This window comes from Cavia porcellus, unplaced genomic scaffold, assembly GCF_034190915.1.
Source record: "Cavia porcellus strain 051 isolate PalLab524CR breed Dunkin Hartley unplaced genomic scaffold, mCavPor4.1 scaffold_17, whole genome shotgun sequence".
Classification (NCBI taxonomy): Eukaryota; Metazoa; Chordata; class Mammalia; order Rodentia; family Caviidae; genus Cavia; species Cavia porcellus.
The window spans coordinates 72,047,412-72,062,199 of record NW_026947500.1 but is presented as its reverse complement, the minus strand read 5'-3'; the positions used below and the strand labels follow the sequence as shown (position 1 = coordinate 72,062,199).

The window sequence follows — 14,788 nt, the reverse complement described above, 5'->3', positions numbered from 1 at the left end:
ACCCGATTCTCTGGAATATATCAGACTGCTCCCCTAAACCCTCTCACCCCACACCTCTGACCAATGTTAAAACCAGCCTATGGGCAGGTCATGGAGTCAATCAACAAACCCCATTCGGTGCGAAGTCCAGTGTGAAAACCGCATACGCTTGGAAAACCTGAGGGGCCAGGCATGGTGGCCCCTGGACCCTCCCAGCTACCCACGAGGGCGAGGCGGGAGGTGGAAAGGTCCAGGCAGCCTGGACCACTTCACAAGATCCTGCCCTCAAAATAAAATTAAATTAAAAGGCTAGAGGTGCGGCTGGGAGGACAGAGGCGGGCAGAGCCCCGGGCTGGTGCTGTGAAGTCCCCGGCGTTGGTTCCTTCTGGTGGCAACCACCCGAAGCTACGGAAGAGGGAGTTCCGGAGCTGACAGTCTGCGGTACATTCCTGACTTACCCGGAACCTAAAAGCTCCCCGCGCGGGCTATTTCTGTTCCCGCTTCTCCCTCCTTTGTATTGATTCATTCTGTTCTTTCTTTTGAGGCGGGTCTTGCTGTGTCGCCCAAACTGGCCTCGAGCTCTGAGAGACCCTCCTGGCTCAGCCTCCTGACTGCCAGGAGGCGGCGAGCACACCGCGCCCTGCTTCTAAAAGACAAAGAGTCGGCCGTGGCCGTGACGGCTGGCCGGCCCGGACCCCTCGCGGCCCTGCGTCCTCCTCCCGGAGGTGGGGTGGGGTGGGGGTGGGGGCCGAGCCCCTCAGACTGTGCCAGGGCCACAATCCAGGGTGAAACCCACTTTATTCTAGAAGCTTTCCTCAGGTCCGCACCCCCCCACCCCGGGGTCCGTCAGGAGGCTCCGGGGGTGCCGGACGGGACCCCGAGGGCCGTGGCGCTGCAGCGGGGGCGCAGGGGGGCCCCGGTCAGCAGCCTGGGCGCTCGGGGCCTCAGCCGGGATTGGACGGCCCAGACCGGGGTCCGCGGGCCGTCGTCGCCCAGGCTCTCGGCGGCGGAGTCGGAGCCGTCCTCGGAGGTGGCCACAGGACGTTTGCACAGCGGGCAGGAGCGGCCGAGCGCCCGGGCCAGCCAGGGGTCGATGCAGCCGCAGTGGTAGGCGTGCGCGCAGGGCAGGATCTTCAGCTCGTCGCCCTCCTCGAACTGCTCCAGGCAGATGGCGCACAGCTCGCGGCGCCGCGTGTACACCCGGACCCGCGCCTTCCGCCGAGTCTGCGTGCGGGCCGAGGAGGCGGCCGCCGCCCGGCGCCACCACCCGCGCGCCCGCAGCCCCAGATGGCGCAGCAGCAGCGCGGCCAGCGCCAGCGAGGCCAGGCCGTGGCCCAGCGTCCAGGCGGCGGCCAGCAGCGCGGGCCCGCAGGGGGCCGCGGGGCAGGCGGGCGCCCCGGGCAGCAGCGCCACGGTGGGCGCGCGCTGGCAGCGTAGGAGTTCGCGCAGGTCCCGCGAGGCAGCCTCGCCCACGAAGACTGCGGGGATGGCGATGCGGCGGCGGCGGCGCGGGGAGGCGGGCGCCATGCGCACCAGCTGCTCGGAGCCCACGTTGTGCACCACGGCGGCCCCGAAGCCCGCGCGCTGCGCGTGCAGCACCTTGAGGTCGAAGGCGCAGCCGTAGCGGCGGATGAGGGCGATGGCGCCCAGAGAGCCGTTGGCGCGGGGCCGCGGGCCGCGGATGGGCTGGCAGGCGCTGGCCGGCCGCGCCTCGCTCAGGTAGCCGCGCAGGCCGCGGGGGGACACGGGCGCCCCGAAGAGCGCGGGCAGGTCGGCGAAGTCCACCACCGAGTCCAGCACCGAGTCCGCCACCACCGAGTCCAGCACCGAGCTGCTGCAGTTCCCGCCCAGCACGGCGCGCACCAGGGCCCGCGAGGGCGCCGCCAGCAGCAGGGCCAGCGCCAGGCAGGCCCGCAGCGCCCCGGGGACCCCGCTCGGGCGGCCTCTGGGCATCTCGGGGTGTGCCAAGGCCCCGCGGCCAGGGCGGGTGTGGGCGAGGGCTCTGGGGCTCAGAGGCGGCGAGGCACGGACGATGGCACCCGCATGGCACCTCGGAAGCCCGGCCTCGGGGCTGGCATCGTCCCGGCTGGCGGTGTCACTGCCGGAAGGCCCCGGGGTTCCAGAGGCCCGGCCTCTGTGACATCACCGCTGTTCCAGGCCCCGAGGCTGGAACAGCATTCCTGGGTGCCTGAGGCGGGAGCCCGAGAGGAGGCTGGCGGGGGAGGCCGAGGCAGGAGGGTCGCTGTGGGGTCCAGGCCGCCCGGGCTGCAGGATGAAGGCCTCCCTGTCCATGTCACAAAACAGAGCCATTGAACAAAAGAAAGAAAGAGGCCCAGGACACACAGACCCTCTGGCCTGGGAGGCCCGGCATCTCTCAGAGGCCTCGAGGCAGGCTTCCGATGGCACCGTGCTGAGAGCCTGCTCTATGGCTCACCTCCCAAGGCCGCCAGCCCCCGCCAAGGAAGGGCCCAGGGCCTGTCACGTGAGGTGCCCAGGTTGTTTGGGGACCTTCCCCACCACACAGTAAGTGTTTTGAGGTTTTATTCCAGTACTGGGGATCGAACCCGGGGCCCTCTTTTATATTTAGTTTTCATTTTCAGAGAAGGCCTCTGTGAGCCGTTGAGTGGCCCGGAGATCCTCCTGCCTCAGCCTCGTCTCCTCCCTTCCTCTCCCTCTCCATGCACAATGCCTCCTGGCGATTCCCCCCACACTCTTTCCCCTGACAGCTTGAAGGTGCCCCGACTCGCCAGGCTCGGTGGTGGGGCGCCCCTGTGATCCCAGCACCCGTATCTCAAATTTCAGCCCAACCTGGGCCACATAGTAACTTAGTGAGACCTGTCTCAAGGGAAAAAATAAAAAGGGGCTCGGGTAGAGCTCGGGGGAAGCCCTGGTCCACCCTCAGGGGCACAGAAAGGCACACTGGGGAGCCCATGTCCCGTTGGACCGATAAAATAAACGTCAGCACACAGCCTCTGGGTCTGTGGACCGTCCGTCTCCTCGGGGAGACGCCCCTCGTCTGTCCTGTGCCGTGTGCGTGGCCGTCCTGGCCCCGGGTCCCCTCTAACATTCGGTCGCATGCAGGCGTGTTAGGTCAGCGCCCGGCAGGGCCGCCGTGTGCAGCAGGCACCTGATGAACGCTGCGGCCACAGGCTGAGCCCAGAGGGCTGGCGGCCAGGTCAGGCTGTGGCCCTGTGCCCACCGAGGATCCAGGCCTCCGCCCGCTGCTGGCTCTAGGTTTTCCCTCTGCAGGTGTCCTTTGCTGCCGGAACTTTGACTTTTTTCTTTTCCTTTTCTTTTGTTGAGACGGAGCCTCCCTCGGCAGCCCAGGCTGGCCTCAGATTCCCAGCGATCCACCTGCCTCAGCCTCCCAAGTGCTGGGATCACAGGCGTGCGCCACCTCGCCCGGCTGAAGTCATGGGCTGCTTGCAGAGTCTCAAAGCAGCTCCCCCCAGATGTGTATTTGCTTGGAAAACACACACGTTTTTGTGGGGTGCAGGGGTGCACCCCTATAACCTCAGCACTCTGGGAGGCTGAGGCAGGAGGATCCCTGTGAGTTTGAGGCCGGCCTGGGCAACTGGCTGGATTTCTTGAGACACCTTCTCAAAATAAAGAAGGCTGAGGATGGAGCTCAGTGCAAAGGCCCTGGGTTCATTGCCCAGTCCTGAAACACAGGAAGAGGGGGAGGGGAAGGGGAAGGGCAGGAAAGGTGCCCAAGACCACGCTCTGACCGTCCACCTGGGCTCCGTGGTGAGCTGTCACACTACACCCCAGAAGTACGTGCGGTAACCAGGCATCAATGAAAACTCAAAAAGCATCATTTAAAAAGCTAACAGAACTCCAAGCGCGTGGCTCTGTGCGTACCAGGTCTGCTACCAGTGTCCCTGTTTGAGCGCTGTGCAGCGGTTATGTAAGATGTTCACTTCAGGGGACGTGGGGAGGAGGGTATTCAGAAACTCGGTGCTATTTTTGCCATTTTTCTGTAAGTTTAAAATCATTTCAAAACAAAACATTTTTTTTTTTTTAAAAATCAGAAATCCTTAAGATACTAAAAAAATCTTTAAGCAATAAGGAAAAAATAAGTCTCAGAGAGAGGCAGTGGGTGATCCAGGGGGACAGGGAGGGACATCCTCTCTGCGTGGGGGACATTTAAACAGACAGCTGAAGGATGAGGGAGGTTTGTGAAGAACAGATGGACTGGAGTGAGAGCAGGGCTCTCTGGGGCAAGAACAGCATGTGCAAAGGTCCTGGGGCCACCAGCGTGGCTGCATCTAAGGGAGAGAGGAGGTGTAGGTGGCAGGGAATGCAGGGGATGCGGGCTGCTGAAGGAGAGGTGGAGGGGCTCGGTGACAGTGTGTGTGTTATTGCCTGTGTCACATGGAGCCCAGGGAGCCCCGGGTAGCATCTGGACACCCCTGGTAGAGGCTGTGTGGGATCTTGGTCCCCAGGCAGCTTGGCCCCAGGCAACCACTGGGCTGCGATGTCACTGTCAGGTGGAAACTGAGCCCCCGTCCCTCTGCTTGGAGCTAATGAGTTTTGCCTCCGAAGTGTGTGTGTGTGTGTGTGTCTGTGTGTGTGTGTGTGTGTGTCTGTGTGTAATTTGGGAATGAATTCAATTCTGATTCCACCAGCTTCGGGACCGGGAACAGCTGTCTAACGAGTTAGTGCTGGGTTTTAAATAGCCGGCATCTGTTTGCCGTCTGCAGCAGCACCCGCCTGCCGAGGCCAGCCCGGGGCTCTCGGAACCGCGCGGTGTGGGGGGCCCTGGTTGCGGCTCTGGAGACCGCGCAGAGCATGAGGCTGGGGCAGGAGGGTCCTGAGACCCCCACCGGCCGGCAGCTTCCCCGGGAGCCGACTTTGACCCTGCGTGGTGCTTCCCTGAGGGCCTGGGGTCCGGGAGGCACTCAACAAATGCTTGCAGGAGCCCAGTGGAAGCCACAAATGGAGGCGCGTGCCTGCCATCCCAGCAGCGGGAGGCTGAGGCAGGAGGATCGCTGCACGTCTGAGGCCGGTCTGGGCTGCAGAGCTAGATGCCGTCTTAAAATGAAATAGATTTTAAACAGGAGAGAACCGGACAGTTCCCAGGATCAGCAGAGGTCCTGGGGAGGACTGCGAAGGAGCGCGGAGTCCGTGGAGCAGCAGGCGCGGGGGGGAAAGTTTTCAACCACCTGTCGCATGCGTCACGCAGGTGACCTTTAACCCCAGGGAGCCCTTGCAGTTTTGGGGCGAGTGGGATTCCACCTGCAGGTGCTCTGTGGCCTCCTGCCCGGGTTTCTGTGTGCATTTATTGAGCTCCCACTGCATACCACGCCCTCGGAGCCCTGAGCCTAGGGAGAGGCCGAAGGTGCCCCCACCCTGCCCGGTTCTGTGCAGCGCGGCCTGGGGGGTGACGCTCTGAAGTCGGAGGCACTTGGGCTCAGGTCCTCTGCGTCCCCTTCTGTAAGTGACCCGTGCATAGGCACTGGGTCATCGAGAGGATGGGGGGAGATGACCCGGCCCAGCCCCTGGGATGTACAGACCATCATCTGATTAAAATGGACCTGGAGACCCCAAGGTCTGTGCATGGAGCTGTGGGGAAGCAGTGGGGCCTTTAAGGGGCGGGGTCTGATGAGAGTAAGAGGTTATTGGGGGCGTGGCCTTTGGGAAGGTTGGGCGTGGTAACGCCTGGAGGGCGTGGCCCTGTCGTTTGGGGCGTGGCCTTTGAGGGTTGGGCGTGGCTTGGGAGGCACAGTGATCGGTGCAGCCCAATTCAGGGTGCAGCAAGCGGAAAGCACCCTGGTCTCGCAGCCTGCATATCTGGGAATTGTGAGGCAGAGTGAAAGGAGCCGCGCACCTGAGAGCTTACGCGCATGCAAGGCCTGCAAAGTGCAACGCAGCCGGGCTGCTCGGGAGGCCCAGGCGCCTGACACCAGCCCCAGGCCACTTGGTGACACCCTGTCTCGAAGGGAAAAAATGGACAGGAAAACAAAAGAAAGAAAGAAAAAGTGTAAACTAATTTATAGTGACCCAAAGCAGACTGGTTGCTTGGAAAAGGGAGATTGGGGAAGCGAGCTGCAAGGCATTCTGGGGCCTTTGGGGGTCCGGCTGGCGGCCAGACAGATGCAAGGAGGCCTGTGCAGGGTGCACCCAGGAGCCCACCCGTATGCGCATGCGTGTGTGAGCAGGCGCGCATGCGCACGTATGCGCACACGTGCTGACGTCATCGCTTAGCAACCCGAAACGCGTCCTCCGCAGCATCACCCTGCAGATGCGGTGGCGCGGGGCGGCCACGGCTCCCAGGGAGGAGACCCCAGGACCTGGTCCCCTGAGAGGCTGTGGTTGACGGAGACGCGGTTAAATGGCTCCTAGACACACAGAGCTACACATTTCCACAAGAAACACAATTTTATTTTGAGACAGGCTCGTGTCATGCACTTCAGGTTGCCCTGGAACTCACTGTGTGGCTGAGCTTGAAATTGTAAAGACCCTCCTGCCTCAGCCTCAGCCTCCCAGCGTGCCGGGACGCCAGATGCCTGTTATGGCCCCAGCAAACCTTGTGTCTTAAATATTTGCTTTGAATGACAAGCCATTTGCACTTCAGTTTAAGCTGTAAACACAAAATAAACCAACACCAGCGCCAGAGTGAAGCAGTCAGAGGCTGTCACGGTGAGAGGGACACGCTGGCCCTGGTCCCCTCCCCGGCCCTGCGCACACCCCAGTCTCCCAGGCAAGGAGCCCGGCAGCGTCAGCCTTGGCCTCCCCCGGGCCACATTTCTTAAAGCTCTGCTCTCTGCCAGCGCCAACGAGGCCCGAGATTAATTACAGCCATAAACGCGTGGGGCGCCACGTAAATATTTCATAGGCGCGAGCGTGTGCTTGCACACTCACACACACACGGCCTGGGGCTGCTCCTTCCCTTTGAGTGTCTCGTTTTCTTGAAAGGGAGCGGGGCGCGCGCCTGTCATCCCAGCACGCAGGAGGCTGAGGCAGGAGGATCACCACAAATTCCAGGCCAGCGTGACTGACTAGTGACCCTATCTCAGTAAAATGAAATAAACCTGCGGGGTTAGAGCAGCGAGGCCCCTGCCTGCCTGCCCCTCCTGCACCTTCTCTTCCCTGGCTCTGGTTTCGAGGAAGCCATCGGTGTTGTCCTCTGAGGCAGGAGAGGGTGCGGGGACCGACTGTGTCCCCAGGGAGGCCCGTGACCCTGCGTCCTTACAGGAGTGACCGTCTCCTTGGAGAAAGGAGCCCCTTGGGTTTCAAAGTCGGATCTAGGATGGAGCAGAGAGGCCTGAATGTGCCTCTGCCTCTGCCCTCCCTGGCTGTGTGACCTCAGGTGATTGGCTCGACCTCTCTGGGCTTTGGGCCATCACAAAATGAGGGTAACAGTGTCAGCTGGGACCAGGGAGCACCGTGTGGCCTAATGGAGACCTGAAACCCTTCCAGAGGAGACTGAACCCGGGGCCTTCACACTGAGTTCCATCCCCAGGCCTGTTTCTATTTTTATTTGGAGACAGGCTCTCGCCAAGTTGCTAAATGGCTCAAGATGGGCTCAAATTTGAGATCCTCCTGCCTCAGCTTCCCAGAGTGCTGGGGTGACGGGCAGATGCCACCACGCCCGGCCAGAAGGCTCATTTCCTATTGTCTCATCTTTGCACTTTGCATACGGAGGCTCCACATGTGTGAGGTTTCCCTGAGGGGCCGGCAGACGGAGCTGAAGGGACCCAGAGACATTTCCCTAATCCGAGGGGAAACTGAGGCTCAGAGACGCAGCAGGCAGGCCGAGCAGGTCTCAGAGGCTCTCAGACAAGCCGGGCACGTCCCTCCCTGCCGTCCTGGCCGCCACCAGAGCCACCTGTCTGCGGCTCAGCAGATGTGACAGCGTCTCGGCGGTGGTGCTGGCACTGTGGGGCTGTCGCCTCCCAGGCTGGCAGTGATGGATGGTCAGCGGGAGCGAGAGTCGGTGTCCAGCTGGCCACGTCCTCCTGTAGCTTTGGGGGACAGCTGGGGACAATCAGTGACCCCAGAGGACAAAGAGACTCTGACCCCAGGCCCTAGTCCAGGAAGGAGCAGGAGGCGGGGCGGGGGCAGGGAGGTGGGGGGACAGGCGGGAGGGCGGGCCCTGCGGGCTGCCAGAGGGCTCGGCTTTGGCCCCAGAGAGGTGGGAGCCACGGAGGGCAAGGGAGGGGGAGGGAGGAGCGCACTCGGTGCTCACAGCGCCCCCTGGTGCCACCGTGGGCGCAGCCTGGGCAGGGACAGGAGGGTGGAGCAGAGGCGGTGGCCCAGTGGGCTGCGAAGGCTTCCCAGAGAGCCCAGCTCAGAGCTGCAGGCCAGCAGGGGCGGCCTGAGGTCTCGGGTTGGAAGGGGGCCTGCCTGCCGAGGGCATGCAGCCAGTGCAAGGGCCCTGGGGCAGGAGGATGCTGCTTCTGGACCACTTGGGTGGGCCTCTGTGAGAACTTCGCATGTTGGTCTGAGCGGGGACTGGGGCGCATGGGCGGTGGTGGACCAGGAGAGGCGCAGTGGGAGGCATGAAGCAACACAGCCTCCCCCGTGGGGGGAATAGATTTGCTTCCCCGAGACTGTAGCCGAACAGCGGCCCCTCTGCCACGCTCAGGTCCATCCGGAAGCTCAGCAGTCTGGGGTCCCGGGCGGGCTCCTGCACTGTGCTGGGCTCCGTGCTGCCCCAGGGCCTTTGCACGGCCACGTTCTCCTACTGCTTTCTCCATCTCAGCAAACTCCTCGTTTCTCAGATGGCAGCTCTGACATCATTGATTCACTCAGCACGCACACGGAAAGAGGAACCAAGAGGGCGAGAGTTGGGTCCAAGAGCGGACGTGGGCCGGGCTGTCACAGGGAGGAGCGAGGCGGGGCCAGCGGGCCGTGGGGAGCCCGGGGCTGGGCACTGGCCCTGGGGGTGCCTGGTGTCCTCTCCCCGCAGCTTCCCAGTCCCGCTCATCAACACTCTCCAGAGATCGGGGAAATATTTTCTCTCGGGCTGACACTTTTGGCAAAATACAATTCCTCCAGCTTTTTTTCCCTGCAAAAAACATGTCCATCAAAACGGTCCCTGGGGCGCCTGCGGACGGGGAGAAGGAGGTGGCGGCCACCGGCCTGGCTCGCTCGCTCTCTCTGCAGTGAGCTCCCAGAGCTCCGTGAGGACACAGAGCTCAGAGAGGGCGAGACACTGCCCGCAGGCCACACAGCAGAGCTAAGGTTCCGGACCAGACCAGACGGGGGCGGAGGGAGGGAGGAGCAGCCAGGCCCGGGTGCCCCGGTCAGATCAGCCCCGAGGGTGTGGCAGCAAAGGTGCCAGGCAGACAAAGCATCCCCGGAGCTGGCCTGGTGACCGCGCCTGCCGCCCAGCACTCTGGGAGGCTGAGGCAGGAAGATCTCAACTTCAAACGCAGCCGGGGCCACTTCGCAAGACCCTGCCTCAGATAAAAAATAAAATCAGGGCCTGGCACCCAGCAGGTGCCGGCGAAGTGGAGCACAGTTAGCTCCGAGATGCCTGGCCCAAGTGGGGAAACCAAGGCACGCCCCGCCCCCCACCCGGAGGACCCGGATGAAGGGCGCGGGGGGGGGGGCTCGGGCCGGGAGCCCGGAGCTGGATGCCGCAGAGCGAGCGCCGCACCAGCCAGCAGCCGCATAAATCCCGCTTTACGGCCTCAGTGACGGCGGGGGGGGGGGGGGGCGGCCTGGCGGGGCCCGATTAATTTTCCCGTCTGGCATCTGTGTGCTGAGTGGCTTTCTGAGCTCCTGGGGGGAGGGGCAGAGCCAGCCGAGGACAAGCCAGGCCGGGGACAAGGTCGAGGGAGAGGCTGGGGGTTCCAGGGGCTGTTTGGGGGGAGTCTCCACCTCAGCCGCTGTCCAGAGTGTGGAGCCAGGGAGGTCTCTGAACTCCGCGCAGGGAATGAGGCTTCGGGTTGGCTGAGAATGAAAACGACCTTTGCCAAGGACGCATCTGAGCCAAAACCCAAAGCTAGTGTGGCTTGGGGCAGGGAGACTAAGCCGGCAGCCTGCACCGCCGTGCAAAGGCCCTGGGGCAGGACAGAGCCTTGCAGAGCAAGCCTTGCAGAGCAGCGAGGAGCTGTGCTGTGCGGCTGGAGCAGAAGGAACCAGGGGGGCGGGGAGGGGACGGTCGGGCCTTGCGGGGCCGCGGGCTGCAGGAGGACTTGGGCTTTGGCCCAGGGAAGTGGAGCCAAGGAGGGCCGAGGCGGAGGAGGGGGAACCGGACTCTGTGCTCCTCGCGCCCTCTGGCGGCGGTCTGGAGAACAGCTGTGAACAGAGGAGGCCTCCTCATGCTTTGAAAGAAACATCCGGGGCCTCAGGGAGGAGGAGCGGGAGGCCGCAGGGGCGCCCCGTGAGCGCCCCGCACTCTGCAGCCCGAGGTCCCCGCACCGCGACGACGGCGTCCAGGCAGAGCGCGCAGCTGACCCGTTTGCCTTGTTTCAGTTTATTATTTTTTCCAAATGCATCATCAGCGTAGCGTTCCATCTGTCGCCTTGGCCGGCCGGTGTGGTGGTGCACACCGGTCAGCCCAGCTAGCTCGGGAGGCCGAGGCAGGAGGATGGACCGTCCAGGGTCAGCCTGGGGCATGCACAGACCCGTCTCAGTCACAATGGCGGTGGGAAGAGTGCGCCATCCTGCCTGTGTGTGCCGTGCTAGAGACGGAGTCCAGACCAGCGTGCAGAGCCAGGAGCGAGCCTCGGGAGTCCGAGGAAGCTGGCGGGACCTCACAGGCCCGGGACCAGGATGACCGTCGCCGTGGCTGTCACCAGTGGTGGGTGCTGGGAGCTCTCCCTGCAGGAGACCCAGGACACCCATATCCCACCCCCGGGCCTGAGCCAATGGGGTGGTGTCCGCAGGCCAGGGGGTGGGTCTGGAGCTCCTTGATGTTATCCGGGTTAAAACTAGTCCAGAAGGAATCATGGCCTTGAGAGAGTATCAGCTAGCTTTTGCTGAGTAACAAAAGTCCCCCAAACTCAGCAGCTTCAAACATTATCACACAGTGTGTGTGAGTGTGTGTGTATGTGTGTGTGTGTGTGTGTGTGTGTGTGTGCTAGGAATCTGGACACAGCTTGCTTGGGTCCCTGGATCTGAGGTCTTCCCCAAGGAAACAGTTTTGGTCTCAGGCTGGGACCCTCAGCCATTCAGAGTCCAACTGAGGAAGAGGTTGCTTATAAACTCCCTCGGGTGTTAGCATAAAAAATTTTTATGCTAAGGATAAAAAACATGTTTTTTCTGTGGCTGTAAATCTGAGGCCTCAACTTCTGGCTGAGCATCAGCTGGGTTCTGCTTCTCGAGTCCTCTTCTGGCCTCCATCACATTACAGGCTTCACCGAGAGGAGAGGAGCAGTGGCCACTCTGCCAGCCAGATGGCTTCCTATAGGAGGTCACATACCCACGGAAGTAACTTGCTTCCCTTCTGCCATGCTCTGTTGGTGACCGGAGAGTTGCAGTTGCTTCTCACACTCGAGGGGAGGAGAGCACACGAGGAGGCAGGAGCCACGGTTAGCCACCTGAGGGTCTAGAGGCCAAGAAGAGAGAGCTTCCAATGGCTCACGGCCCTGACAGGTTTCTGCAAGGGAACAAAGAAATAAAAAGAAGGGAGGAAGAGGTGCCGTGCGCCAGGGAGGCTGCACACTGGAAAGGAAGGAACTAGAAAGGTACTAAGCCAGGCGTGGTGGCTCAGGCCCCTAATCCCAGCACTTGGGAGGCTGAGGCAGGAGGATTGCTGTGAGTTCGAGACCAGCCTGGGCTACAGAGTGAGCTCAAGACCAGCCTGAGCTGCATAGAGAGACCCTGCTTCAAAAACAATAAAAAAGATATTAAATTCCACATATATTTTTGTGTCCTCCTGCTTTTGCTCAGTCATGTACCCCCAAAAGACCAACCCTAGATTCCCTGTGTGTAGCCCAATCCTCTCTCCCTGGTGTGATTTCTCGAGTGATAGAGGAGTCCAGACCAGGTCCCTGATTCAACTTGGGAGTCAGGACAGATTTCCTAGGTGGGGGATAGCATCTGAACCCCAAGGGTGTGGGGGACCTGGTGACTTCTGGTGGGGCACCCTGCAAGGGCAGGATGCAGGGCAGCAGCCCTGCTCCCGACAGGACAGTGTGGTGATGTGAGGGAAGGAAGGGACCGGTTTTCACTCTGCCTTTGTGGGAGGGGAGATTGTGCCCATTGTATAGATGGGAACACTGAGGCTCAGAGGCCAGAAGCCGATTTCCCGATAGAGAAGCAACCTCATTAGGTCACTAGACACCTGGGGCCCCTGTCAGCGCTCAGCCTAGTGCCGAAGCCCCCGCCATGAGCTCTGGGTGAGAAGCAACAGCAGCCTGGGCCAAGCATGCTCTGTTCCTCTGTGCTGTAAATCAGGGGTCTTGGGGACCACGTACGCCCCAACACCTGCTTTATATTTTTTGCACACTGAGCTACGATCCCTAGCCAGTTTTTATTATTTGTATTTGGAGACCGAAGCTCACTACATCACTGAGTTGGCCAGGCTGGGCTTGAACCCAAGAGGTAGCCTGCCTGTCTCAGCCTCCCGGAGTGCTGGGTGACAAGCATGCAGCCTACAGCCGGCTCATGCCTTTAAATAGTCGCAAGACAAATCGAAGAAGAAGATGAAAATGTCATGAAACGCACCCTTCTGTGCTCACCAATAAAGTTTTATTGGTACACAGGTAGCTTGTGGATGCCCAGAGCTGCTGCCACCCTGCCATGGAGAACCGGGCCACCAAGCCCTCCTGGCCCCCAGCAAAAGTGTCAGCCAGCTCCTGCTGCCCGCATAGGTGTGGGCTGACTCCAGCACCCCTCGTGACAGGCTGTCGTCTTCCTGGGTTTATGCATTTTGGGAAACTGAGGCACACGGTTCTAAGCAGCTTGGCCGAGGTTGCAATGGACGAGCGGTTGAGTGAATCCACGCTGGGCCTCGGTTCTTGTCCTGATCTCTGCTGCCCAGCTGGGTCGACTCCTCCGGCCCAGGCTCCGTGTTCAGGGCCGGGGCTTCTCCCGGAGGAGCCGAAGCCTGGAGGGCAGGGTCAGCCCCCCGCACGCACCCCGCACCCAGGAGGTGCACAAAGCCGGCTGCTCCCGGACACCCCGCAGCCCCTCAGCGAGCTCCGGAGTCTACTCCAGGAAACCTGCCAATTAAGAGCAAATCAATTAAACAAACCCTGGGCCGCAGCTGCCCTGTGGGCGCCCTTGGCCAGCACCAGAGGAGCTCGGGTCCAGCCCAGCCAGGCGGGGCTCAGACGAGTAAATGTGCCTCTCGGGCAGGGAGCGCTGCCCCGGCCCTTGGGAGCCTGCAAGATTTGGATCCCGAATCCAGCTCCCCTGCGGGGTGGGGAGGCCGAGGCGGGAAGGTGCAGCGTGGGCCCATAAAAAAAAGAAAAGAAAAAGCCGGTCTTTTCGGTGGAGGGCACGCGGCTCCTTGCGACCCAGAATCTGAGCAGAGCTCCGGGAAGGCAAGCTATAATTTGTTCATTTTAGCTGTCAGTCAAGGGGCGGAAGTGGCAGTTTTTTTAGTCTCTTTCTATTGCAGCAATTTGATACCTGAAAAGGAACAGTGAAAACAAGCTCTCCCCCAGGGACTCGAGCCCCGCAGCCATCTCGGGGCCTTTACATGGAGCCCAGAGACAGCAGAGACCTCAGACGGTCCCCCAGCTCCTGGATCCAGCCAGTCCTGAGCCCCTACACCCTGGACTCTGGAATTCCAACCCGGGCATTTATGTGTACGGTTTCTCCGTGGTCACTAAAATCCCACTTCTCACCTCCCAAAGCTGTAGGAAGAATGTACTTCTCTCCCTCAAGGACATAAGCCCGAGTGGGCAGAAGGGACAGCGTGCCAGTTCCCAAGACCCGCCGCATGCCTTCTGCATATTTTCTGTGTCTGTGACTCTGTGCAAGAGACGAATGAGCTGCTGGCAACTGCTCAGCCGAGGTTGATGAGAATCATGTGCTGGACACAGTTCTCAGGTTAGACGGAGCCCAGCTGCTCTGAAAATGCGAGGGAGATTGGTAAACACCATGCCTGCAATGCCGAAGAGATCTATGGGATGTTTGTCACGCAGCTGTAGCTGACTGCCACATGGCTGCTATTACCCTCTTGCTTCTGTGATTGGTTGGATCGGGTAGGACTGTATGGCTGGCTCTGGCCAATAGGAAATGACCTTGATCACTCACAGCCCAAAGCATTTACAGCTAGTGAGAGAGGTCTTTATGTCCCGGAAAATTCCACAATATTCCTGTGCTTTGAGCCAGAGCTCTGGGGTGAGACCACACAGAGCCAGGCCCTAAGCTAAAAGAGCACAAGGAATTTGCAGTGGACGGAAAAATACAGGGTCGATGTCATGTGCTTCTGAGAGGTGGGGCCGCTTGTTACCGCAGCAGTGTCACACAGGTCCTGACTGATACAACCAGAACGGGGATTTGGACAGTTGAGACAGGGAGGTGACAGGAAATGGTGCAGATCCTGGGTGACAGAAAGGACTCCGGCCCTGATCACCCCATCTGCTCAGCCTCTCTTGGAGGAATTTAATTGAATTTAATTTAATCTGCTCCCTGCAAGCGCCTCCCCAGCTGCCTGCTCATCTCATCCACCAGTGCGAGGAGACCTCAGCTGAAGCCGCCTGTCTCGGCCCCCAAATCTGCTCCAATCTGCTGTCGGATGGAACCCAGCACAGCCAGGCGCCTCCCGGGCCGGTCCTCGGGGCCACCGAGCTCTGCCCGCTGGGCCTTCTGTGATCTCTGGCTGGCTTCCTCCCAAGCCGTCTCCCTTTGGTTTTTGGTCCAACCCCGGCCTCCGGCAGGCGCTGTACCCCGCTGTACC

The 14,788-nt window shown here is 61.1% G+C and overlaps 1 protein-coding gene across 1 annotated transcript; it reads right to left on the bottom strand.

The window, feature by feature from the left end:
- Nucleotides 1–760: 760 nt before the first annotated feature.
- Nucleotides 761–2,139, bottom strand: Znrf4 (zinc and ring finger 4). Its single transcript, XM_063229320.1, has one exon. The coding sequence runs from the start codon at nucleotides 1,930–1,932 to the stop codon at nucleotides 826–828; it is 1,107 nt and encodes a 368-aa protein (XP_063085390.1). The 5' UTR covers nucleotides 1,933–2,139; the 3' UTR covers nucleotides 761–825.
- Nucleotides 2,140–14,788: the final 12,649 nt, after the last annotated feature.

Coding starts and splice junctions, on each gene's coding strand:
- Znrf4 (XM_063229320.1), bottom strand. CDS start 1,932: ATGCCCAGAGGCCGCCCGAGCGGGGTCCCCGGGGCGCTGCGGGCCTGC.